This window comes from Solea senegalensis, linkage group LG19 (assembly GCF_019176455.1).
Source record: "Solea senegalensis isolate Sse05_10M linkage group LG19, IFAPA_SoseM_1, whole genome shotgun sequence".
Classification (NCBI taxonomy): domain Eukaryota; kingdom Metazoa; phylum Chordata; class Actinopteri; order Pleuronectiformes; family Soleidae; genus Solea; species Solea senegalensis.
The window spans coordinates 14,630,302-14,656,986 of NC_058038.1; the positions used below are offsets into that span (position 1 = coordinate 14,630,302).

Consider the following 26,685-nt stretch of genomic DNA (forward strand, 5'->3'; position numbering starts at 1 on the left):
TAAACACCTTCTCTCCCTCCTCATAGAGGAAAAAATCGTCCATGTCCTTTCTTTTGAATGGATGAAAGAATAATTTATCAACCACTGCAGCGCATTGTAACAGTCTGCTCAGCCAATTGTGTCCCTCCTCGCTGACAAAAACACAGTGTTGCGCTCACGTTGTGCGAGGAGGCGGACACTCCAGATGAGACCCGGCCAATCAGATTGGAGCTTTTAAATACAGCGTCAGCTGCGACCCCGGATACGCACATGCTGTCCAATCAGTGCGTGCAGAGCAGGCTGTGGGCGGGCCGTCGGCCTGAAGTGACAGCGGCAGACATCAAACCTGCACCAAACCAGTGTGGTACTGAGGCCGCCGCCCCCTTTCTCTGCACTCACGTACACACACACACACTGTGCTGTAACTGTGTGAAGACCTGCTGCAGCTGCTGCTCGTGTGAACTTCATCGTCGTGGAGTTGAGACAATCCTGAAGGTGAGTGGACGTCTCTCGCTCTCTCTGTTTGTGTTTCTATTTACCCACACAGTGATTTATAATCAACTTCCTCAATGGACGTGTTCGCACACCGGGACTCAGTGTCCTAGTTTGCCCACTGCTGAATTTGCAGGAGGTGCTTGACGTCACGTTCGCCTCGTAACTCAACTTAACACACATACTGAGGCATTTTAGAGGCAGCATGGGTATTTAGATGAAGAATTTGAGATTACAAGACACTGACATTACATGGACGAGCCGCATCACCCACGGCTTGATTCTGGACATTGGTGGGGGGATCTGGTCCAGTGTACCCGTAGGCCCACTGGACAGGAAAAGAAGTAATGATACCACCACTACAACTACTATTATTAAAAATAATAATAATAACAGCAACAACAACAATAATAATAATAATAATGAAAATAATGACTGTATCGATATTGCACTTTTTTCCTAAAACACAGTTATATTATGCTTTAGAATAAAGGAATTCATTCATTTGTTGAAATTGTAACCTTTACTTCACCTCTACAGACAGTCACACTGAAATCAACAGTACAACAAAAGTACAACAAAACTAAAGAAAATTTGGGAATTAAAAACCCCACTGCCATACAGTAAAAGTGAGTTTTAGGGAATTTGAAAGATTATACCAAGTTCATAAAAGTCATGATAATTACAGACACAGACTCCCCCATGATGTGAAAGTACCTTTACAGAGAGATAACACAGGAGGGACCACAACTGCACCTGTCCAGTTCCATCACTGTGGCACTGACTCACTAAGTTCATGTACAAATGCTTGTCAGTTCACTTGGATGTTTGAGCTTCCACTAAAATTCTGGGAATCATCAAAGTTTACATGGGAATGAACAGGAATTAATGGGAATACATAGGGAATTTTCAAAGTTGAAGCTTGGTAACATAAATATAGTTAGTAAAAAAAACTTATTCGCTTTCCAGTTAATTATCATTGAGGCCCATAAATTCCCATGGAAAGTTTCCAATTTGGAATATTTCCAAAATTCCCATACTAAAGTTGCCGTGGGACGTTTCTGGAAATTTGACGGACATTTTCCCTTTGCAACCTAACTGTGATAGACAGGCTAATAATAACTGTCCACTTTTATTGGAGTGCTTATAAAAGAACATACAATTAACAAAGTAGTGTTAACAATAGTGTTTCAATTAATGAAGAATGTTCCATCAAAAGCAGCTGCTGTTTGCAGCTTACAAAGCTCTCTTTCTCTCGCCTCTCTCTCTGTTTAATTGTGACTTCACTCCATTTTGTTTCCCCCCCTGTCTGTGAATTGCTTCAGCAAGAACATTTCCAATTCCTGAATCAAAAGTTTTATATTTTACAACCAAAACAATAGAGCAGTCAGCTTGTTCCCCTCTGCTTCATTTCAGTAGGACAGAATGGGCCTCTCATCGGCCAATTGTTATCTCAGTACTTTTGTATAGATGCTTATTTTCAAATTTATTTTTGTAAGAGGAAGTCAACCTTACGATTCAGTTGAAGACGAGCATGTACAAGCAGGATTGTCTGACATCATGTGTGTGCGTGTGTGCGTGTGTGCGATGTGTGTGTGTGTGTGTGCGTGTGTGCGTGCGTGTGTGTGTGTGTGATGAGGAAACTTGAAACCTGAAAAGCATTGCCACACTGAGAGGCACATGGAGACATCTTGTGTTCGCCCCATAGATATTTTTTTAATGAAAGAGAAGGAATAGATGTTTTTAGTGAAGCAATCTTATGGACCAATGTGAGTCGAAGGTGGAAGATGTTTAACTTTGATATAAAACTGATAACATGATAATGTTGGTTCAGATAATGCCATTATTAATGCACTTCTTTATCAGGTGTGTCTGGGCTTCTGTCAGTTTAGGTTGTGATGGAATGAATTTCACAAAAACTCATTATGTTGTCATTCATTTCACCAACTTTAGAAATTAGACATTTAAGATTAATGCACTATACACAGCTTACATTTAAGGTGAGCAGTCCGCAAATCTGTAGTGGAAGAGTCAACATATAGCTCGTTTTTGTTTGTTTGTTTGTTTTTAACACATTTCACATGTGTTAAATTAGACAGCTGAATTTAGACAGCTGTATTTTTCTGTTAAAGTTTTGACATATATTTACTCGTGATGGTGAAGAGAGATAATGACTTTTTTAAGTTTTACAGTAGAGTGGTGGTGCAGTATTGCCCATCGTCTCACAGAGATAAAAACTTATGTAAGCATATGCATATCTGTGCATTTTTATGGTAAAGCAGCCAGAACAGGCCCTTTGACCAGCTCTGATTGTAAATCAACAAATCAACACATGCATGATGGATCCTGGTCAGTCAGTGTGTTATTTGTATAAGAACAGACACAGGTTACTGCTTGTTATTGAGGTAGTGCAGAAAAGGAAAGATTCATACCTTAAGTTTTAATCAGTTGTATTTTTCACAGAATTATATCTCAGTGATTCTACACTGAAAGAAATTAAAGCACAGAACGAATTAATGAAAATTAAACAGGGACTTGTGGGATCTTGGGTCACCGGGTAAATCTGCAGCTTAATATATTGTATTATTATAGTATGTTGTGTACTGGGCCTCTATAGTTTGTCATTTTTAAACAATGGATCACCTTAAAAATGTTTAAAAACATTAGTTTAGAAAGTTTTATCCCATAATGTGTTGTTGCACTGCTGCTTTGCTTTCACCGTTTGCTCAGTTCATCCCACACCAGCGCACCAGGGTAACTCTGGAGAATCATCATCATGTGAAGACACATGTCTTCTAAATTAATGGCTCATTCTTTTACTGTGGGAAGAACCTCAGATCAACCAGCCTGTGTCTTTCTTTGTTGCCTGGCTTATTCTTACTACGTTAGTCGAAATGCACAGCTCTTATCTCCTGTTATCAGGCTGCAGTGACACAGTTTATTGCAACTCTGCCTTTGTACGGACAAAAAGCTGAGGTGATCAGCAACAGTTCGAACACCTGAAATGTTTACTTTGACTTTCTGCTTTCTTTAAGTTGCTACTGGAAAGATGGCCATTAATGAGATTCACAGAGACTGTTGTTTCATTGTCCTGAGTCAATTACATTTCCATAAAAATTGGTAAAAAGGGATTGGAATTGTAGATAGTGTAACAAACTGAAATCAGAAAAGTCATGTTTTCATCCCAGCAGTTTGTATATGAGAGAATGCTTGCAGAAAGATATTCATTTCATTATTTAAATCATTTATACTTTGGATTAAATTTGAACAATGTGTACTGGTACATTTCAAAAAACTAAACTTCTAAAGGATAGTTCTTGTGCAAATGCTTTAAAGTAAATTTTCCACTAATATGTGTAATTTGTCATGAATTCATTATTTTTGCAATGGAGAGGATGTTTTCATCATAAAAAGCTGTATGTGACTTGCTCTAACTTCCTTTAAGTTAGAAACATTTTCATAAGTCTTATATGGTGTGTATATACAGTTGTTGGATGCTCCTGTTTTAAGGGTGTGCTCTGTGTTTACCCAGCATGCCGCTGGTTCGCAGCCTGTCTGTCACGTCCCTCCCTGGGATGGAGGATTGGGACGAGGAGTTCGAGTTGGAGGACGCAGTTCTTTTTGAGATTGCCTGGGAGGTCGCTAACAAAGGCAAGTGTGTGTGTGTTTGTGTGTATGTGTGCAGGTGCAAACATTTACAACCCCATTTCAAGATTAGTTGGTACAAAATGCAATAAAAACTAAAGTTAGGTTGTCAAAAGAGACAAAAAAGAAATAGATTTTGTTTGTTTGTCTTCATAAACTCATTTAGAAATTCAGGCCTGCAACAGACTCAAAAAAAGTTGGGATAGTAGAAACATTATGACTGGGGTCACATCACCTTCTTTTAATTACACTTTTTTATTGTTTAGGAATTAAAGATTATAATTGTTGCAGTTTTGCTGGTGCAGTTTCCCCTCCAGTCTTGCTGTATACAACACTTAAGCTGCTCAACAGTCTGTGTTCACTGTTGACTGATACGCCTCCTAATGGTGCTCCATACATTTTTAATAGAAGATAGATCTGGACTGCAGAGTCAGTCAAGCACACACACACAAACTCTGTGTCTACAAAGACACGCGGTTGTAAATCGTGCAGAGTCAGGCTTGGCTTTGTCCTGTGGAAACCAATATAGAGTTTCTGGGAAGACTTTGTCAACAATATGTTTCTCCAAATTCCCAATATAAGCCTCTGCTATCAATGGTTCCCTCACATAATATTTATATAGCATATGTTATATGCTGACCACGCATGCTATGAGCACTGATGCTCCCACATAACATCAAACATGCTGGTTTTTGCACCTTACTTCAATAACATCTTTGGCACATAGAATCCAATGTTTCCTCCGTGGATAAGACAAGCTGAAACTTGGGTCTAATCCACACAGAAATGACACGACATAAGTTTTTTTCTTTGCTGTCTGAACACAAAACATGTTTACGCCATCTTTCTGTCCATCTCAGATGAGATCAAGCCCAAAGAACTCTGCAACAAAATTGATAAATGCTTCCTGCGTAATTCAATGTCAGGTTGCATTTCTTGCTGCAGCGGCAGACAGTGTTACGTGACAATGATTTTCCAAAGTACTCCTGAATCTGGCTGTGTCCATCACTGCATCATGATGGTGTCTTATTATATACTGTAGTGCCATCACAGGGCTCTTAGTTCACTCACATTCAGCTGTGGTTACTTGGTTACACTTGGCTTTGATGCACCAAGATTTCCCCAGACTCCCTAAATCTTTTCACAATATTATGTACTGCAGATGGTGACAGGCTTCCCCTTTTTTTTGCAATCTTGAGCATAATGTAATGTAATGTACTTTATTTCTATAGTCCAACCCACAGGTGACCAAACAAAATAAAAGCATTACAGACAAAATGAACTAAAAGTAAAATAAAAGAATAAAAGCTGTCACCACACTACTGGGTATTAAAAGCCATTCTGCTCGGTCACCCAACTGTTTATATCTAGACCTGGGCACGTCAAGCATAAGTGGTTGGACAAACGTAAATCCCTGCTGTGCTTGCAAACAGTTAGAATTTCTGTTAAAATAGGCTTAAAATATATGTTAAAATATATATATATATATATTTATGTTTAATATAGCTTGAAATGTTTGGACCAGTATTTCCTCTCTTGTAAAATCTAGTTTCATGACGTATTTTTCATTCGTCATTATACACATGGGGCTGAATAACATTGTAACTTTGTCTTGCCCCTGTGTGCGTGTGTGTGTTTGCTGCGCACGTGAAGTTGGAGGCATCTACACCGTCATCCAAACCAAAGCCCGTCTGACCGCAGAGGAATGGGGGGAGAACTATTTCCTGGTTGGTCCGTACGTGGAAAGCAACGTGCGCACTCAGGTGGAGCTGATTGAGCCGACCAACCCCACCCTGAAGCAAACCATTGACAAGATGAACTCCAGTGGGTGTAAGGTACACGACCACATGTAGTGTGTAAACACACACAAAGACATACATTGAGTGATCTTGAGTTAAATTTGTATGTTGCACACTGGGAACATATTCTTAGCTGCAGGGAACATAGAGATGCATTTGCACTTTCAGAGATTGTTGTCGGAGCCTGTGTTACATCTGCTCAACGCTCTGTCCCTGACCACTTCTATAAACACCATGACATTTCCTTGTAAAGGTTAAAGGTTGTATCACTGTCTCTCTGTTTCACACAGACTCTCCAGAAATAGATGCATGCATGTATGTGTGTGTGTGTACTTGTATTTATATCCTTGTGAGGTCCAAAAAAACGTACAAACCTATCTTTGTGAGGACATTTTAAAGGGCTTTTTCAGGGTTTAGGTTAGGTCCTCACTGAGATGTGTGTGACAGTGAGGGTGAGTGATATTTAAATGCTTAGTGCTAAGTACATCATGGCTAGGACTGGTTGTGTTGCTATTTTAAAGGGGCAGTCAGTGAAAATCAAGCTACAATTGTTGATTGTGCCACTATACAAATACTAATTCTGTCCTGTCTGGATTATTGCAACAGCCTTGATACTTAAGGATACTACAGGTTTATTTGAAACAAAACACACACAAGAACATGATCATGCCACTCCTCTTTACACTGGTCCCCAATATATTTTAGCTCTGAAGTTATTGTATATCATATAGTGACATCTAATGGTAGTCTAAGGCTATGACAACGGAATGATCTTTATTTTAAAGTGAGTATACATAAACTGTAAATATACAGTACATACTATTAAGGTTTAGTATATTCCATTTTGTGAAGCACTTTGTAATCTAGATTATTTTAATCCAGAAAAGTACTAGTATGTTTTGATCCATATGAGATGATACAGCATTGCAATTAAATTGTAGAATTTCTGGATATTTCCACTTCTCATTCTTTTTGCCCCTGCAGGTCTACTTTGGCCGCTGGCTTATTGAAGGCAGTCCCTATGTTGTTTTGATTGATGTTGCGTTCACTGCGTGGTCTCTGGACTCCTGGAAGAGCGAGCTTTGGGATCTATGTGACATTGGCGTGCCTTGGTTCGACCGTGAGGCCAACGATGCTGTGCTGTTTGGGTTCCTGACAGCCTGGCTGCTGGGAGAGGTCAGCGGATCCTGCCAAGTCCTTACACCCTTAGGGGCCGTTCACATGCAGTGTCTTTTCTGCATGCACAAACACATTGATTTCTGTGGAGATGCATGTTTTCTGAGCTCATCCGCAGTGCACCTAGTTGAAAAGATCTAAACCTTCTGGTATGCACAGAGCACTTTCAACACGTCTTGTAATTCTTGGACCAAAGACATGGGTCAAACTGGTATGGTTGAACTTCTACCATCCAAATGAAGCTCCTAAATCAGTTGATGAAGGAGAGACTACACCCAGACACAGCAGACTGGCTTCTTCCTTGCATTTTTCAAGCACTTTTAGGCGTCACATGTGAATGGTCCCTTAAATTCCAAAAAATGTGTGCGTGTCATTCACATTGACTGTGTTCTTTGGTATCACAGTTCGCAGCTCAGAGTGAGGAGCCTCCACACATTGTGGCCCATTTCCATGAGTGGCTGGCCGGCCTGGGCCTGGTGTTGTGCAGACACAGAAAACTGCCTGTTGCAACCGTCTTCACTACTCACGCTACACTGCTGGGACGATACTTGTGTGCAGGAAATGTGGACTTCTATAACAATCTTGGAAAGGTACGTTTGCCATAATAAATACACAATCAGGCAGACTATTTGTTCTTGGAAATGCAGCAACAATAAATCTCATTATACTCTCTGCCATCTTTGTGCCTCCTTCAGTTTAACCTGGATAAAGAGGCAGGCGACAGACAGATCTACCATCGCTACTGTTTAGAGCGGGCGGCTGCTCACTGTGCTCACGTCTTCACCACTGTGTCACAAATAACAGCCATCGAGGCGGAGCATCTGTTGAAGAGGAAGCCAGGTGTGTGGAGGGAAATGACACTTGATGATACAGTATTTCACTCTGTTCTTATTGTGTTGTTGAGATTAATGAAATTAATTTTTTCTCCCTCTCTGTGATGCATTTTTGCATCGCTCTCAGACATCGTTACTCCCAACGGCCTCAATGTGAAAAAGTTCTCAGCCATGCACGAGTTTCAAAATCTCCACGCTCAGAGCAAGAATCGCATTCAGGAGTTCATCAGAGGACATTTCTACGGGTCAGAAACTACACAGTCAAAACCTCATCAGCATGTTGAGAGAGGGCAAATGTTAAAGGGGCTAAACACAAGTTCCAAAAACAGTCGCTATGCTCACACTCACGCTGTTAATACAAGAACTATTGCATGAGTAATCTTACATAGAGCCCCTTTAACTGTTAAATAAATATGTTCTGTTATAATCTCCTCTGAAACTGAATGAGTGCATTGTCTGTGATCCACTCATTCACATTTTGTGACCGATTTATGACGTGTCTTGACCTTTAGGCACCTTGACTTCAACCTGGACAAGTGTTTGTTCCTTTTCATAGCCGGAAGGTACGAGTTCTCCAACAAAGGAGCCGATATCTTCCTGGAAGCTTTAGCGAGACTCAACTATCTACTGAGAGTAAGTGTTGGCTGGTGTGAATGTGTCAGCAGGTGTAGTAGGAGCATTCATGATGTGTGTCCTGTCATCTCATGTTCCTGCTAAATATGCAGATTCACACATGGGGTGTATCTGTTGACAAAGATCATGATGTTGTTTTTAGCCACTCACACACTGACTATACAGATGGTTCCACTGTCTCCAGGAACTTAACGACACAACTTCCTGATATCGTCAACCTAGGTTTTCTTGATATTCTTTTGATTGAGAGACCCCTAGCTGCAGAAATCACAGACTGCATTGACATTTATTTTATTTTATTCTTTGAATACTGCACTTGAAGACCTTTTTTATTTCTCTTTACGTGTCACCATAAAGATGTCTTGTCATTCATAATGACAATGAACTAACCTGGAACCATGAACCTTTCAAAACCCCGTGGTTTTTATGTTGCAGGTGAACCAAAGTGACGTAACCGTCGTCGCATTCTTCATCATGCCAGCACGGACAAACAACTTCAACGTGGAGACATTAAAGGGCCAGGCAGTCAGAAAACAGCTCTGGTGAGGTTTCACCTTATACTAAACAAGTCACCTTTATTTCAAACTGAAAATAAGTTTGATGGGATCTTGAGTTTTGTTTTGCGTCTGACACAGGGACACTGCTCACACGGTGAAGGAACGCTTCGGAAAGAAACTTTACGAGTCACTTCTAGTGTAAGTTGACCACATTCAGTCCGTTTTTATTGTTCTGTGATCAAATCAAATAAATCATATGATAATATATAAAACACAGATAGACTTACAGGTTGTTTGTTTGTTTGTTTTAGTGGGCAGCTGCCAGATGTATCAAAGATGCTGGACAAAGAGGATTTCACCCTAATGAAGCGTGCCATCTTTGCAACCCAGAGACAGAGCCAGCCTCCAGTCTGCACCCATAACATGCTGGATGACGGCAGTGACCCCATCCTCAACTCTGTCCGCCGCATCGGCCTTTTCAACAGCTCTTCTGATCGCGTCAAGGTATGTCAGCCATAAATAGATCGAGCAGGTATTTTGTGGCATTTGTTTTCTTTCACTACCACCACAATAAGAGACTTCTTTGTGCGTTAGATAATCTTCCATCCAGAGTTCCTATCATCCACCTCTCCTTTACTTCCGATGGATTATGAGGAGTTTGTAAGAGGCTGCCACCTTGGTGTCTTTCCCTCTTACTATGAGCCTTGGGGCTACACCCCCGGTATGACACACTCATGCAGACTGTGTGACAAATGTATGCACATGTTCTTGTATTTTTATGATATTGAAATGTTAATTTGACCACTGCGCACATGTCATTGTCAGCTGAGTGCACAGTCATGGGAATCCCGTCAATCTCCACTAACCTGTCGGGCTTTGGCTGTTTCATGGATGAACACATAGCAGACCCCACAGCGTATGGTGTGTCTATTTATGTTTCTTTATTCCCTTATTTTTTTTTTTCTTTCTTTCACAAATAATGTGGTATTAGTGATTCTCCATTTTACATCATGCTGCTTTTCCATCACAGGGATCTACATCCTGGACAGACGGTTCCGGGGGGTCGACGAGTCGTGTCACCAGCTCACTTCCTTCCTGTTTCAGTTCTGCAAGCAGAGTCGCCGGCAGCGGATTATCCAGAGGAACCGCACTGAGCGCCTGAGTGACCTGCTGGACTGGAAATACCTCGGCAGGGTGTGACGACAAATCATCATGAAGATGAATTTCATGCATGCAACTGCTTTGAGATGTCAATGTTTTTTGTATCTTCCCTTCTGCATTAGTATTATGTGGCTGCTCGTCATATGGCCCTGGCCAAAGCCTTCCCTGACTTTTACTTGTATGAGCCTCATGAGCCCACCTCAGTAAGTCAGCTTCATATTTCGTTAATGCAAACAAAATCTTCTCTGCTCCATCTTCTGGTTGATATCCTGCTGGTGTCTTTGTCATCTTCAGGCCACAGGCTTCCGTTACCCTCGACCTGCCTCCGTGCCACCATCTCCTGCTCTGTCCCGCCACTCGTCTCCGCGCCAGAGCGAGGGTGAGGACAACGCCGACGATGACGAGCACTATGATGAGGATCTGGAGGCAGAGAAGGACCGGGTGAACATCCGCCAGCCCTTAAACATGTCCTCGAAGACCCCTCTTATCTACATGGGAAGCGGGAACAGCAGCGCTGCCTCAAGCGAGAAAAATTGACACCCACCCAGACGTACATACGATATGTAGAATACACGCATTGCACATGAAACCTAAACTAGTGAACTAATATGGAACATATTAGTCACCCATGTACTTGTGAACTTTATATAGGTGGGAAGTTGCATTTACAACATGTACAATTGGCTTGTTGTAAAGAAGTGCATCACTGTTGTTGTCTTCCCAACTCATGCATACCTCAGTTTTAACAAAAAATTCACCAGCAGTGAAACCAGTGATTTGCTGTGTATAGTAAATTCAGCAGCTATTCTGGGCTAAATAGCAGTTCATCGTGAAGCAAAAATAACCAGAAGTGTTATATTTTGTTGAGGCAGAACAGTGGATTACATTGGTCTAAAGCAGTGAAGAAAAGAATAACATAGGATTATTGTACGTTTCATGAGGTTATTTCTTTTGATTTTTTTAAATACTTAAGCCAGAGATGGGTCCGAGTGGGGAAAGCAGTGTAGCCGTCCTTTTTACTAGCTTGTAATCTTTGCACACTGAAAGCAGGATGAGCTACTTTCTAGGCCCATATTAAGAAATTGGTCAGTTGCTGCGACGAGCCACAAATGGCACAATTCAGTGCTTTAAACTACACTTTCCACCTTATTGTAGCTTCTTCTATCTGTTTTTCTTTACCACAGAAGCTGCAGGAGTGGAGATCAAATATAAACGGTCACATACAAAACGCATAGCATGAATCGGTTTAGGTGTGTGTGTGTGTGTGTTTTCATTTTGTTCCTGTGCCAAGTGGTATCACAGGCTTTCAGTGACAACCAGCCCGTTTATGTATGTATGTGTGTGTGTGTGTGTGTGTTTTGTGGTGATGGATATTCCAGGGCTTGCCTGTTTCAGTGTGTATTTATTTTTGAAAGAAAAGAGATGAGATGGACTCTGTCCTGTGCTGTGATGGCAAACGTATTTTCAGATGAGAGCCGTACGAAATGACACTGACACTCCCTGTAACAGTTTTATCATTTGCTATAAACTTCCACCTGATTAATCTATAATAAAAAATTTAAATATGTAATTTATACACTGGTATGATTGCTTTACACATGACGGTTGGTTATTTTGTGTGTATGTGGTTTATTGGAACACAAATAGCCAACATTCTGATCCAGTGTTTCACCATAATCCAGTTTTGTTGGATTCTTTGTGGATTCTCTTGTTGTGGGTAATCCTTCAGAGTCCACGTTTGCTTCAGCACAAGTAAACTCGTCCCCCGTGACCTTTGCAAGCTGTGGGAAAGAAAGGCAAACATAAATTTCAATTCAATACACACTTAAATGCACCGCAAGTAGGGGCACTACTGAGCTATTATGCCACAGCTATCGTATATTGACATTTAAATATGTTGTGTCGCTAGAGGAACACATTTTGTGACCCAAATGTGGAATGGATCAGGATAAAAGTTTCATGTTTGCATGTTCTCCCTGTGTGTGTGATGGTACTTTGGCTTCCTCCCACCGTCCAAAAAACGTACAGACTGGTGATGACGTGATCAGGTGATTGATCATAGGTGTGAATGTAAGAGTAAATGATTGTTTGTAATGCAATGGTGTGGTGACCTGTCCAGGGCGCACCCTGCCTTTCACCCTATGTCAACTGGGATTGGCTCCAGCCATCCCCAACCCTAATGTGGAGGATAAAGTGGTAGAAAACGGATGGATGGATGGATGGATTGGCGGGCAGAAGATTTCACTGTAGTTCAGGCTGATTTACCTAAAACTACTTTAACAGTGACAGGTTTGCTGTGATTAAGAGGTGACTCGCCGTCATGCATTTGATAAAGTGTTAGAAACTTAACAGGACTCACTGAGCAAACTGTTCCAGAAGGAGTTGTAAGTTGCATTGCCAGTCACAGCTCCAAGTCTGGCTGGGTTTCTCCTCACTGTGTGTACCGTGAAGCCATCAGGCCCCGTTACCTCCACCTCCACCACATGAAAGTCGCTTAACCTGTGGCATAAAGATGTATGAAACTGGAATATGTGTCTGTGACATGAAGGGCTGCATCAGATCAAGTCAGACTGAAGGCAAACTCACGCCGTGTCAGACACGATCTCTCCCTGAACCCCAGTAAAGCCGAGTGTTCCTGCTGCCACCGCCGCCGCCGCCATGGTGTTAACGTTGTTTGGAGCAAGTGGGCACAACTCTGCCACTGAGCCTCTGAATAAAACCCGTCTGCCTTCTCCCTCTGTCCAGCCAGAGAGGACGTCTCCTGTCAGCCGGAAACAGGAGGGATGTTTGGACATCCTGATGAACAAAGCCTAAGAAGATGCAGCAGAACACAGTCACGTCGATCAGAGAGTCACATTTAAAAGTGTCCTCCTGTTTGTCTGTAGGACTCCACACTGTATCAACCTTTAAGGCTCCACTATCATTCAGCCTCTGGATGTCCTGGCCTCCCCACAATGCACCAGTGGGAACATAGAGTGTCCTGCCATACTGCTGAGCCGCCTGACGTAGCCTCATGTTCAGGTCAGGATCAGAGAGAGCAGAGGGAGAGCCCACCTAAGAAGGAGAAATGATGTCTTCTTGAAACTTTGAGGCTGATGTTTTCATTCATTTACACGTCAGGTGTCGAAGTGGAATTTAGCCTATATAAAATGACAATAATAATGACAGTCTGTTGGAGATAATTAACACAATACATCAATGTTAACCTGGTTAAATAAAGGCCAAATCTTTAAATCACCACAGCGTTAAACTAATTAGTTGTTACCAAGTATCAGGTGATGAAAACGTAAAAGCTGTCCTTCCCAATTCAGTTCAAATTTTGAAATTAACATATCACAAGGAACAAAGATTAAGAGTTCCATATTTCCATTTTAAAAAAATAGATAAGTACAGTCTGAAATATATGCTTTGTCTGATATTATTCTCCAAATCAATTCAATTGACAAAACGTTTAAAAAATGGAACCCCTTTTTTTTTAGATCACTATCCAGTTATAGTGTTAACTATTTTTAAGAAATAAAGGAATCAATGAATCTCTTTTCGCTGTACTGTATGCACAGTTAATCCCACTTGCTTCCTCATCATAAAACCCTGGGGAACTGCTTTCTTCAACTGCTAATTGACAGACTGCTTAAAAACTCAAAGCTCTGAAAATGTCATGTACTGTATATAGCTCTGTCCTTCAAATATTAAAACAGACACCAGGTACAAGGGAAAAAAAAAAAAAAATCAAGAATCTCACCATGAAATGAGACTGAGACAGGAAGTGTTGGCCAAATTCTTTCACTATCTGAGGATGGCACACTTCTACAATCACATCACAACTCCTGTAGAGCACACAGAGATTACTCGCCAAATGTCATGCAGCATCAACACGTGTTGTTTATATAATACAGAGCCACAAAGAAAACACAGCACGTGATACACGTGTGTGTGTGCACCTGGTATTCCATATGTTGTAGGGACCTAAGTCACATTATGGGGACAAAACTCTAGTCCCCATAATGTAAATTACTACATACTTTAGATACATTTTTATGGTTAAGGGCAGAGTAAGTCTCCAGGAAATTAATGTAAGTAAATACAATGTCCTCTGAAGTCATGGAAACCAGTGTGTGTGTTGTATTTGTTACCTGTTTAGGACATTTTTCTTGTCAGGACCAGTAGTCCACAAGGAGACCAAAACCTGGTCCTCATGAGTCAGAACCTCGTTTCTGAGGAACTGAAGTTTAGGGCTAAGATCTGAATTGTGGTTGGGTTAAGGCATGAACTGGTTATGCTAAATGTCAGTCAGTGCAGTGTCCTGGGAAGCTGAGTACACCTGTGTATGTGTGTGTTTGTCTGTGTGTGTGTGTGCGTGTATTTGCTTGTGTGTGTGGGTGTGTGCAAACCTGTCTGCAAAACGAGATAATTCACTAAGTATGAGTTCATCAGGAAGTAAACCCGTGAGCTTGGTAGGATTTCTGTTCCAAACAAAAGCCAGAGTCAAACCAAGAGCAGCTCCATCTTTAAGGATCCTCTCCACCAGGTACTGCCCTGAACACACACACACACACACACACACAAAGATAGACACAGAGACACAGAGAGAGAGAGAGAGAGAGAAAAAAGCACAATTCAATTCAATGTGGAGGTTAATACAAAGTGTCTTTGTGGGTTTTGAGGGGAGGTTACAACCTAAATGTCCATATCCTACAACTCCAATCCTCAGCAAAGAAGAGCCAGCTGCCATTTTCTGTGCAGAGAAAAAAAAACCCCATGTGAATAAAAGCCCAGAATTTGACCTGAGTTATTATCTCATCTCTCCTAATCCTCTCTGCAGCAGTACAATACTCACATTATTTATTGTTCCACTCACCCGATAATCCAACACACCTTCAGCGCTCTCAGTCTCCCTGACTGAAGCACAACCATTGGCCCTTGACTCTAGGAATTGTGGGAAAGCAGTGAAGCACAGTACAAAGTTTGACCTTTAGAGGCCATAGTTAATTATTGTCTGTTCTTGTGTCTGTGGGACTCTCGGCCAGAAACAGCTATTAATGTGATCAACAATTATTTCACCCTTTATTTTACATGTGGTATATGTTCATATTACATGAAAACATGTCCAATGTATCGTACAGTTCTTCTTACAATGTTCTTACAGTGACAGCACGTCAAGTGACTTTCATTTGAAACAAATTGAGATGCTCTTTAGCTTGTTTTTTTCTGTTGCAACATAGTGGCTTTTATAGTGTGGCCATCTAGTGAACAAAAGCAACTTATTTTATTCCTTTTAAATGTTCTTTGATCATAACTCCTCCTTTGAGTCATGGTCCTGATCAGCAGCAGAATTCCCAGCCTTGACATCTTGCAAGGAGGTTTACGTACATATACACACACATACAGGCAGATTAGCACACTGATTTATCATATTCATGTCTAAAAAAAACAAAACAATCTAATCAAACCTAAAGTTCAACCTAGTTCAACTTTGCCCTTGAGTTGTTGATGTCATCTATGCATTCCACCTGGAGAGGTTAAAAGTCAGCTGTTTATGAAAACTGAAAACAGGGATTGATTATCAGACAGTAATCAGGCCGGATCAGTCTAAAGTTCAGTGCTGTGAAACACCAGCAGACTGGGAGACACAGCAAAGAGGATTGAGACGAGGGCAACAGGAGAACAGGACCAGAGCATTGTGGATTCTATGTGCTAGTGACCAACAAGAGAACAAACGGGTGCTTAATAACCATTTCACCCCGGCGAGTCTGTGAGAGCCCACTCCAGTGCTGACTCTGAGAAGATGGACATCCTTGAGACAGCTGCATATGACAGGAGGCAGAAGAGAAACGTGGTAAAAACCATTTAGTGTCTATTGGTTTTTGTTATTCGCGCCAGTTTTTTTTTTCCCACCGGTGACATGTCTCCTTATGTCCTTCTCCTCCTCCCCACTCTCTGTCAGTCCTGCGCCCTGCTCTTCTCCCTCTTGCCTTTCTTCTTGTCCACAGCTGTGTACTTCTACCTGTGGACTCCTGACTGGCCTGAGTCCATCGTGTCAGCAGGTGTCAAATCAGCGCCAACCCTCCTGCTGGCTGCAGTAGTGCTGAGCTGGAATGGAGGTCAGAGTGTCCTGGGTGTAGGAGGAGGACTGGTTTTCTCCGCTGTTGGCGACTGCTGCTTGGTATGGCCTGAGCTTTTCGTACATGGTAAGAGCGTGGTTTGTTCAAATGAAGCACAAACTGGAATTTTGGTTCATACACCTTTCTTTGAAGGTCAAATTCAAGCACTTTTTTTTTTTCGAGCTTTCACCTTTGCGGCTGTGGTAAATTAGATATTTATACAAATGCATACAGTCACTTAAAAACACATGACTTTGTGCAAGATACAAGCAATATTGTATTTTGCAACAGCAGGATGAAAAAAAAAGAAGAAAAACTGTGATTCCAAAATTGTCTCCAGTCTGTAAGAAGACTTTCAGACCAAGCGAAGCAGAGAAGTTATTATTCTCAACTTATTTTCATTTTTACAATCCATTAGAGGGGAACGTATGTTGGTAATGTAATGTATTAGATGTGTAAATTGACCACGGTGTGTCATCAGAGATTAAGGAAACACGTTGAACTGAAAAACTATTTCACTGACAGCAACCAGACGGCCAGTTTACTCACAGTTTAAATTTATAGCCTTCTGTTTTTGTTTATGTTGTGGAGGAACAGTACAAGTATATTTCCTCATATATCTTATATCTTGTGGGTCATTTTGGTATCTGGCAATTAATTTGGGTTGAAATGAACTACTCTCTCAGATAGCTACTTGTGAATGACATACAGCTACAAAAAGCACTTTCGGGGATTTGAAGCACTCGTAATAAAAGCTGTACTTCATTTGTTGTGTTTGTCTCACTCATCTGTTTCAGGGATGGGGGCTTTTGCTGTAGCTCACCTGATGTACTCCATCACCTTCCTCTCCAGTCGATATGCACCAAAGTCCTCTTCCTCCTGGAAACGTGTTGTGTATCTGATCATATTTTTGGCAGCAGGAGCTTTCTATTTCTACATATACCCTTTCTTGCAGAAGGCTCCAGACTCAGATCTGATCGTTCCAGGTGTCGGGGTTTATACCGCCTTGATTTCTCTTATGGGAGTATTAGCTCTTCGAACCAACCACGTACCAACAGTGTTAGGAAGTCTGAGCTTCATAGTGTCTGACGTTGCACTGGCTCTTCAGATTTTCAAGGTGACCCCACATCTAAAGCATGGCAACAATATTGTAATGGTGACGTATTATTTGGCACAGCTACTTATCACTGTGGGTGATGTCAAAGCAGTGGGCAACAAGGATGAGTTTGATAAATGGAAGAGGTCCTAAACAGCATCTCTAAAACACTTGCACTGGATACTTCCCATTGATTTTGGGTTTGTCAATCAAAATACAGGAAAAGAGGAAGCTCAACTCAGGAAGGACAGTTCTTCCACTTGTCCACACCATTACAACTGAAAAAGGTGGACTAAAACAGCACCAACACCACGATACACCGTTATGTGTGATACTGACAGGCACAAAAGTTTTCAACAAGCAAGACTGAGACAAAATCACTTTAGAGTTGTGCCAATATTATTTTTAATCAGTGATTTTGAGTAGCATTCCTGTTTTAGCGTAGGTGTGCATGTGGTTTTGAACTGGCCATTGTATGTATAATGACTCAAATTTGTTTTTGTAATAATAATAAGTAAATATGGTATGAAAAATAAACAGTGATAGCTGTTATCCTGAGTCCTGTTTAAAACAATAACTGCAAATGAAAATAATTCATCTTATTAAAATTGCATGTACATACAAACAAAAACACAGATGTTTGATGGTATATTTATGAAAACAATATTTTACACATCGGTTATTTACATAGTAAAATCCAGCTCCTGGACTACATGCAAAATTTAGACATGATTGTTGCTTCACATCTATGATTCTGATCATTAAAATGTTCTGCACACCAATACCAGGACAAGAGATGTACAAAAAAAACAAAAACATTTCAGCGATCCATCCCATTGTCATCCGACTGCTGCCCTTGAAAGCACTTAGCCCTCAATCGCTTGCAGAAGTCCAGTTCTTCCTGAGGAAACAAAAATACAATATAGGACTATGAGGATGTTTCCTACACAAGGATTTTATGTTGTTTTTTTAAATCCTTAACAAATAAGATAAAAAAAGTGTTTTAGGGACCAATTACAGACTATAGTTTTAAGCCTTACCCCTAAACGACAAATACCTTCAGACAAATATTTACATTGTCATAGTGTGACGAGACAGAACATAAACAAAGACAAAAATGACATTGTCTGCCTTTTGATTAAGAGTTTAATATCTACCTGACTTTCTTCCTTTCCTTGAAGCTCTTTGACTCGCTGTCTGAGCAGCTCCTCCAGACCTAGAGCAGGATTCCTGCAGTCTGTAAGCCCCTGTGGACAATTCTCTACCAGACTAGACACACACATAAACATGGACAGTCAAAATTAATGACATGATTCCAGGAATCCATGGGAACTTGTCACAGCTGCAAAGTAGACAGCATTTTAAATAAAACTATCCCGTGTTTTCTTACCAACAAAGGGCACCAAGTACGTGCTCATGGAAAGGTGAATGTGGCGAGCGGAGAACAGAAACCAGCTGCTGCACCATACCCATGGAGACGACGGTGTCTGCAGGAAGGATAGAAACAAATATTAGTCCAGAATGAAGGACAGTCCCATTATGAGTCATAAACAAACTATCCATCCATAAATCCATTTTTTTTATTGTAACATAACTGGCACCTTTAAACAAACACAAAAGATCTAAACCATAAAAACTGTACATTTTATTTTATTTTCTTGTGTATAAACGGTAGTCAAACTTTTGCCTCAAAGATTTTTTTATATTCTAATTACTTGCGTTTCTTGAGGAATCGTTTCAGCCCATGTTTATATTAAAAGAACTGGCAGATTTAGTCACACATGTGTATGTACTCGCACTGTCTCAAATTGGACTGTTAATCTGAACATAGCCTATATTGTTCATACCTTTCTGTTCAGAATGTGATGTCAGCAGGTTGAGCAGAAGGAAAGCTGACTTGGTCCTGAGCTTCTCGCTCTCCGACTGCATGCCTCGCATTAGCACTGAGAAACCATCGTGAGACAAGAACGCCTTGAGTCCTGCCTCCTGTTCTCGGACTAGACCTAAAGTCACAACAGGATTATAGTTAGTTTTAACTTTAGGCGTGTTGCATCCTGAAAAATCAGACTGCAGACTGCTGTAAAGTTGTCAACCTGCCATGAGCACAGGGGATACTCACATGACACAGCGTAAAGAGCTTTTATTCTGACGGTGGGGTGAGGGTCTGAGTCTGTCAGCTGCAGCAGCTTTGGTAGCACACCAATGCCAAGCAGGTGGACCTGCACCTGTGGCATGTTCTGAGCACAGGAAGCTATCAGCTCTGCAGCACGCCACCTCAGTCCACTCTGGACATGACACAGATACTGAGAGACGCACAAATCTAGTCCTCCTAGGGTCATCAGGTCTGTGAAGAAGAGAAGCACAGTTAAAGCAGAGAATAGCCGGTTATCAATGGAGTGCTTAGAGAACAAATCTATTCCCATTTCTGACAAACCTCTGGCATTGTCCAGGTTCTCGCACAACTCTGACAGCATCTCAAAGGCCAATTCCCGCTCATCCTCTTCTTGCTCTTCATCCATCTCACTTTCACCCGTTTCCTCTTTGCGCAGAACTGCCAAGCACTGCTTCATCTGCTCCACTTCATCCATCTGCCCTTTGCAAACATCTGCAAGAGCTTCTCTTAGCCATGTCTTCCTCTGAAGAAAAGAGTGAGAAAATGGTTATCAGTTACCTAAGATGAAAGGTGGATTTTTGTTGCTGGTGATGTTATAATTCTGCCTCTTGTGAACAAAAACAATGTAACATTAACATAATGGTATGCTGCTTCCTTCATCTGAAAATGGGTTCTGTCAAGAAATACTATCAGATAAGTTATAGAGAGAAGAGAAAACCAGAAATTCACACTCTGCATCAGTGGAGAGACCCTCTTAACAAGAAGAAGGGGAGAGATTGGGGACAGGAGAAAGTGGGAGTGAGGTAGAAACAGAAGAGAGACCAGGAGCAGACACGGTTTAGACATGACAATTCTGAATCAGTTATGACATGTTTATAGAATCAAAATGTCTCAGTCTTCTTAGGTTTTAAATCTGTCTTTACAAGACACTTACCTCCTCTGTCATGGGTTGAGCAGGAGCAGGTCCCTCTGCAGCTGATCCAGCCTCTACCGCCAGCTGCAGGACTCCCTGCAGGTTGTGTGGATATCTCCTGTTCTGCCTGTCTTCTGTCATGATGGATACAGCTAGAAAAATGAGAACAGACAATGATAAGTGGATTTGAGTTAGCTTTCAATTTGAGCCACGAGTTCTCATGTGTACTCTCGGAATCATAACAAAGCTAACGGCATCACACTCACGTTAATGTACAGATGATAAAACGGAAAGCAGTTATCGTCGTTCAAACTATTCCGACTTACCTTTGATAACTGAGTAAAGTGAATGGACGTACTGCTTTTTATATCGACTGACACACTAGCTTTCTCCGCCTGTGAACGTAAACACGTGAATGCGCCAGAACATTCTAGCTAGATGACCAGGAGGCTGCCATTTTTACCGTAAGTGTTGAATCAAACGGGCAAAAATATCTTTGTCGTGCTCTTTTCTCGGTGCGGGCTAGAAATCCCTCTAGCCGGCTTCTTTTTTCTTCTTTTTTACATCAATTAGGCTCCATAAAAATATAGTTCAGTAAAACGCACAGAAGTTCAGTGTCGTCATTTTGTAAGTCGGAAAGTTGCTCATATATTAGTAATTAAGGTAAATCAGTGACGTCTGTACAAGCGACGTTCAAAGAGTTTGACTAAGAATGAGATTACTACCGTCAGTACGCTTGGAAGAACAGTGTTAAATATCAGAACATATTTTCCAAGATTAGAATGGATGCGGATTTTAAATGATATATCATGCCATACATTAATGATTGAAAGTATGACATAGACAATATAAAAATGTAGATTTATATTAACAATTAACATATTAACATTTGTATCAACACTGGCCCCGCTGGCTATGTACTAGCTGTGAAGTATCTTGATGTTTCTATCATCTTTGGTTTCTCCAGCAACCGAACATGGCGGCGCTTATGGGAGTCCGTGCGTGCTTCTCCGGTAAAATTGTTAAAATGTGTTTATTGTCCGACAATGTTATCGTTACTAACCATCTGTTGACTCATTGATCACCGGGTCGTTGTTCGCGCAGTGGAACAGCTTGTTTGCTCCCGTATATGTGAACAGAACAAGATGATGCAGTCTCTTCCGATAGCAGAGCAAGGTCACGTTTCCAACGAGCGTTAGCAAACGAGACATCAATAGAGTGTCATGCTCGATTATTGAAATCACCCGAGTTCTGTAGGATGGACAGATACCGTGTCCTTCTATTCTGTTGTTCAACGGTAGCTGTTTTGATTGGAGAATCACACAGTCAGGTCTGGACACCAGAGGATGTGTTAGCTTCTTGTTAGCTGCTACGTTGTTTAATAACATCCTACAAAAGTATCAAGTCCGTTAATGATGGACACTGATCAGTGCAGCTGTAGAGTCTCATACCCATTTTAATACGTTTTTAAATAGATTACCACAATTTCCTCAATGCTTATTTTATACTTTCCCATAGAAATGATGCACATTCCTGTGAGTCATTAATCTAGATATTATATATAAAAAAAATCTTGCACCAAAACGTGCTAGTGGTGCCATCCCCACCGGTGCACAGTAGGTGCCCCTGTCATTTTTCCCCCTGCCCTTCCAAATGTCTGTGCATGCCACTGTATCCCAGTGTATGTTTGATTTATTGTGGCTTTCTATTTAGTTTGTTTGTGTAGTTGCCCAAATAATACAAAACGCATACATCTGTTTAAGGAGAATGAAAGCTTATATAATTATCATATTTTAATCCATTCCTTTCAGCCCTTCAGCTCTCGTCGCCAAGTCTCCTGCACAGCTCTTTCCGACTGGTGAGTGTGCACATTAACGGTATCTTACACACTGCTTAATCCCAATTTGTCCCAACAGTCTAATTCCCTTGTGTCTCTCTGTCTTGTAGTGTGCTGTCCCTCTGAGCCATCGGACCTTTGCTACAGTGGTTAAGAAGACGTTCTCTCGAGACAAGCCCCATGTGAATGTCGGAACAATTGGCCACGTAGATCACGGCAAGACTACACTGACTGCAGCCATTACAAAAGGTGCAATCACTGATGTCCAAGTTTTTGTTCTTACACTGGCCAAAATCCCCCACATTTATTCTTTAGCATGAAGCAGTTCCACTGTGTGTGCATGTCCTAGTAGGGCTGGGTTTTGAATTTCAGTACTTTTGTGGTATAAACTGAACTTCCTCTGTGTCACCTACGAGTGAGAAATATGTTGATATTGGTAAGCATGCAGTATGCTGCTTGAGATCAATCAGCAGAAAAGGGAAAATGACAAAGAAATGAAAGACAAGTAGTATTGAAGTGTATAAAAGCATAAAGTAAATAAAAGGTGCTCAGACATAAAACTAAAGGAGTGAAACAACACAAGTCAAACCACACTGTAGGTAGAGTTAAAAAAAAATTGTCTATGAAACTGCCTTTAAAAATTTCATGCAACTGAAAATTACATTAAGAATTTTACCATAGTGTGTGATGTCATTTTTTTTATGTCAAACAGTTCACAAAATTGGTATTAAACTATTGGTTAGAAATCGATATTGGTGCCAAAAACCAACTCTATGGCCTTGTCATAAATATGAGCTGAGTGATGTGATTTCCCTTCCTCAGTGCTCGCTGACGCGGGTGGGGCTAATTACAAGAAGTATGAAGACATTGATAATGCCCCTGAAGAGAAGGCCAGAGGAATCACCATTAACGCCTCTCATGTGGAATATTCCACGGCCAACAGACATTACGCACACACAGACTGTCCTGGCCATGCAGACTACGTCAAGGTGATCCACCTGTTTTTCTTCAAGCAAGAAAATACTAAATATGATGCAGTCATTTCAACTTGTCATAACATAAGGGCTGCTGTCTCCTTTCAGAATATGATTACAGGCACGGCTCAGATGGACGGCTGCATCCTGGTGGTGGCAGGCACAGATGGACAGATGCCTCAGACACGCGAACACCTCCTGCTGGCCAGGCAGATCGGTGTTGAGCACGTGGTGGTTTTCATCAACAAGGCTGACGCCGTGGAGGACAAGGAGATGCTGGAGCTGGTGGAGATCGAGATCCGCGAGCTGCTCACAGAGTTTGGCTACGATGGCGAGAATACGCCTGTTGTAATAGGCTCCGCCCTCTGTGCCTTGGAGGTAAGGGCACAGTGGAAGCAATTTACTCATAGAATTCAAAGGATACTGTGCTGATCTAATAATTGTAACAACCATTTCACTGCCCTGTGAGAGGGGTTTGACAGATAAGCTGCTGTTAACAAAAGCTTTCGTGTTAAAGTCTTCATGACATCAAAATCAACATTTTAGTCAAACTTTTTAGTGCTTTAGTCACGTATTTTGTTCACATATTCCCATTGGATTTTGGAGATTGCTTGCCTGCAATATATTGAGCTTTCTGATGATTTATCTTGTACATATTTTACTAAGTTGTGTACAATCAAGCACTGTATGATTCTAGCTGTAAAGGCCCATTTATACTCATTGTGTTTCAATGCAGCCAGAAAACAGGGAGTGACTGCCAGGCGCTCGGCTTCACTTTCTGCCACTCTTTCTGTGGTTTGATTTGAGAGGCTATCTGGGGAAGCAAGTTGACAAAAGACCTGGTGGACATATGGAAAATATTGAAAATGCTGCTCCACACCAATGAGTAATATTCCCCATTAATATAACGACTTACATGTTAGTGGTCCTGCATTCCACCGCCACATAATCCACTTTATTTCGGTCTATTTCGCATCAAGCACAATCAATAAAATACCCTCTTCAATGGTTGCTACGTTTGTTGATGCCTGTAACTTGGTACTCGACACTGCCCTCTAGAGGAAGTAGTTGTAAACGTATTGTACATGCAAAAGACCCACAGAGGTATGTAGTGTAGTGACAGAGACAACGCTTTGGATGGACAGATATAAAATGGGGCATTAATGAAGTATAAATGGGTCTTGATGCTCATTCAGTGCTATTGGCTTCTCTGAACACTAATGAATACATTAATAAAACCCTTGTTGCTACATAAACAAATGGTCGATACCAGCACTCCAAGAGCCATGTCATGAGGACTTGATTGTAATGAAATACAGTCCACCTGAAGCAGTGTGATGTGACTAAATGCTTTTTTTTCTTCTCTTTCTTCGCTCCACCCCAGAACAGAGAGCCTGAACTGGGTGTGAACGCAGTGATGAAACTTCTTGAGATTGTGGATTCTTACGTTCCTTTGCCCAAGAGAGAGCTGGACAAGCCTTTCCTTCTGCCCATTGAAGGGGTTTTCTCCATCCCAGGTAGAGCAGAGATGAGATCTCACATTGATCTGTGGAGCTAAACCCAATGAGTGTGTTACGGTGGTTGAAGCTATAGCTGCAAAATGACTGTAAAGTTCTCTGTATATCAAAATGCGGGATATTTGACTTCAACACTTGAGGTACTGTAGCAGTTGATGGTGACACGCTGGTTCCTAAGATTTAATGATTTGTGTCCCTCAGGCAGGGGCACGGTGGTCAGTGGCACTTTGGAGAGAGGTGTCATCAAGAAAGGAGATGACTGTGAGTTTGTGGGTCACAATCGCTGTTTGAAGTCTGTTGTTACAGGTGAGTGAAAGAAAAAGACTTACAGAGGAGTTGACATGGCTACATAAAACATGAAGGAAATATGAACAGTAGAGAAGCACACCCTGGTGGCAAAAATCAGTGATTTCAATGAAATTCCATTAGGTTTTTTTTTAATTGTTCTGTCATTCAAGGCATACTAGTATTGTTGTAGATCAACTTTTTTTAAAATGCACATTTTGTGCCTGACGTACATTTGTATTACAATGTCGGTCTGTAGACGTGACTCTGACCTTGTTCTCTGTCCCGCTGGCCTCAGCTATTGAGATGTTCCACAAGTCTCTGGACCAGGCAGAGGGAGGAGATAACCTGGGCGCTCTGGTCCGAGGCCTGAAGAGAGAGGACGTTAGAAGGGGGATGGTGATGTGCAAACCAGGATCCATCATGCCTCACCAGAAAGTCCAAGCTCAGGTGGAAAAGTGCAAAGTCATCACTGATTAATTCACATCTCTCGGTGTAATGAGTCTTAGGTTTACTTGGTAGTATTTCTGAATAGTCAGCAAATCTAAATGTCTCTTTCTTAACCTGGAGACATGTCACCTTTATAGTATAATATACTCTAATCACAGCATATTTCAGAGTTAGAGCTTTCCACCAAAAGGTTTGTGTTGTTGCCAGCGTTTGTTTGTTTGTTTGTTCAGGAGCAGCATAACTGAAAAGGTTTGGCTAATTTTCTATGAAATGAATGGAAATGATGGCAAAACAGAAACTCTGACATCTATTCTTGCTTCTTTGATAACAGGTCTATATTCTGAGTAAGGAGGAGGGTGGAAGACACAAACCGATTCTCACCAACTACATGCCCATCATGTACTCCCTAACCTGGGACATGACCTGCCGAATCGCACTACCCTCTGGCAAGGTGTGTGCGCATGTAGTCCATGTGTTCATTTTTGTACTTTTCTCAACTTTATGATATAGACATCCAGTATGTTAAAAGCAGAAACGACGGAGTCTGCTTCCATCGAAATGGAAAGTATTACTCTCGAAGCGACGGTTCATGTAAAGTGTGTACTTTGAATTCCGCAAAGAAGTTTGAGAAAGTTGCCGAGTTTGATGACATGGTGCACGTTTATAAATCATTTTAAAACTGTTTATTATTTATTACAGCTGTAGAATGAAGATGGAAGATAAAAGTCACTTGTGTTTGTTCTCACACGATTTCAGGACATGGTGATGCCAGGAGAGGACACGCCTTTGAACCTGACGCTCCGCCAGCCCATGGTTTTGGAGCAAGGACAGCGGTTCACTCTGAGAGATGGAAAACAAACAATCGGCACCGGTCTGGTCACAGAAATCCTGACTTTCACAGATGAAGACCAGTGCAACTGGGGCTGAAAGAGATTCTGCATGGAGAGGTGGAGAGGGGGGACTATAGAGTGGAGGCGGGGGGGTCAATGAATACTGATTTAAACAAATACATCAACTCATGCATAAAAGAAAACTACTCGAATGATCGCGCATCGCTGTCAATTCCACTCAACCAAAATATGTTGCAAAATGTCAAAACTGTCAGAATTCAATGTCATTTATGTAATAAAATGTATTTAATAATAGAAAAATGTCTGTTTGTTTTGTGGATTTTTTTAATATAG

The 26,685-nt window shown here is 41.3% G+C and overlaps 5 protein-coding genes across 8 annotated transcripts; 3 read left to right on the top strand and 2 right to left on the bottom strand.

Annotated features, from left to right (window-relative positions):
- The first annotated feature begins 356 nt into the window (after window positions 1-356).
- gys1 (glycogen synthase 1 (muscle)) lies at window positions 357-11,789 on the top strand. The gene is made up of 16 exons (XM_044050724.1): window positions 357-474; window positions 4,004-4,122; window positions 5,770-5,951; window positions 6,900-7,091; window positions 7,496-7,681; window positions 7,787-7,931; window positions 8,052-8,169; window positions 8,437-8,557; window positions 8,993-9,099; window positions 9,193-9,252; window positions 9,366-9,558; window positions 9,649-9,775; window positions 9,880-9,975; window positions 10,085-10,248; window positions 10,338-10,418; window positions 10,510-11,789. The coding sequence occupies exons 2-16, from the start codon at window positions 4,005-4,007 to the stop codon at window positions 10,750-10,752; spliced, it is 2,133 nt and encodes a 710-aa protein (XP_043906659.1). The 5' UTR covers window positions 357-474; window position 4,004; the 3' UTR covers window positions 10,753-11,789.
- On the bottom strand, window positions 11,554-15,147 carry aspdh (aspartate dehydrogenase domain containing). 2 transcript variants are annotated; one of them, XM_044050729.1, is made up of 8 exons: window positions 15,074-15,147; window positions 14,893-14,950; window positions 14,607-14,751; window positions 13,958-14,042; window positions 13,120-13,269; window positions 12,802-13,025; window positions 12,575-12,714; window positions 11,554-11,996 (listed from the first exon to the last, which is right to left on the bottom strand). In XM_044050729.1, exons 2-8 carry the CDS (start codon window positions 14,945-14,947, stop codon window positions 11,959-11,961), a joined length of 837 nt encoding a protein of 278 aa, XP_043906664.1. In that variant the 5' UTR covers window positions 14,948-14,950; window positions 15,074-15,147; the 3' UTR covers window positions 11,554-11,958. The 2 variants fall into 2 exon arrangements, with proteins under 2 accessions (XP_043906664.1, XP_043906663.1); XM_044050728.1 differs by having other exon boundaries at window positions 15,053-15,147.
- On the top strand, window positions 14,726-17,941 carry tmem86b (transmembrane protein 86B). The gene is made up of 4 exons (XM_044050730.1): window positions 14,726-14,743; window positions 15,832-16,051; window positions 16,160-16,403; window positions 17,114-17,941. The coding sequence occupies exons 2-4, from the start codon at window positions 16,001-16,003 to the stop codon at window positions 17,563-17,565; spliced, it is 747 nt and encodes a 248-aa protein (XP_043906665.1). The 5' UTR covers window positions 14,726-14,743; window positions 15,832-16,000; the 3' UTR covers window positions 17,566-17,941.
- hspbp1 (HSPA (heat shock 70kDa) binding protein, cytoplasmic cochaperone 1) lies at window positions 17,794-21,007 on the bottom strand. Of its 3 annotated transcripts, none has more exons than XM_044050726.1 (8): window positions 20,902-21,007; window positions 20,460-20,590; window positions 19,847-20,048; window positions 19,532-19,756; window positions 19,260-19,415; window positions 18,803-18,899; window positions 18,570-18,681; window positions 17,794-18,313 (listed from the first exon to the last, which is right to left on the bottom strand). In XM_044050726.1, the coding sequence occupies exons 2-8, from the start codon at window positions 20,577-20,579 to the stop codon at window positions 18,233-18,235; spliced, it is 993 nt and encodes a 330-aa protein (XP_043906661.1). In that variant the 5' UTR covers window positions 20,580-20,590; window positions 20,902-21,007; the 3' UTR covers window positions 17,794-18,232. The 3 variants fall into 3 exon arrangements, with proteins under 3 accessions (XP_043906661.1, XP_043906660.1, XP_043906662.1); XM_044050725.1 differs by lacking the exon at window positions 20,902-21,007 and adding an exon at window positions 20,765-20,895; XM_044050727.1 differs by lacking the exon at window positions 20,902-21,007 and adding an exon at window positions 20,705-20,740.
- A 365-nt stretch (window positions 21,008-21,372) lies between these two features.
- Window positions 21,373-26,652, top strand: tufm (Tu translation elongation factor, mitochondrial). Its single transcript, XM_044049960.1, has 10 exons — window positions 21,373-21,451; window positions 22,250-22,296; window positions 22,386-22,524; window positions 23,098-23,264; window positions 23,358-23,627; window positions 24,634-24,766; window positions 24,968-25,072; window positions 25,350-25,501; window positions 25,833-25,952; window positions 26,258-26,652. The coding sequence occupies exons 1-10, from the start codon at window positions 21,415-21,417 to the stop codon at window positions 26,426-26,428; spliced, it is 1,341 nt and encodes a 446-aa protein (XP_043905895.1). The 5' UTR covers window positions 21,373-21,414; the 3' UTR covers window positions 26,429-26,652.
- Window positions 26,653-26,685: the final 33 nt, after the last annotated feature.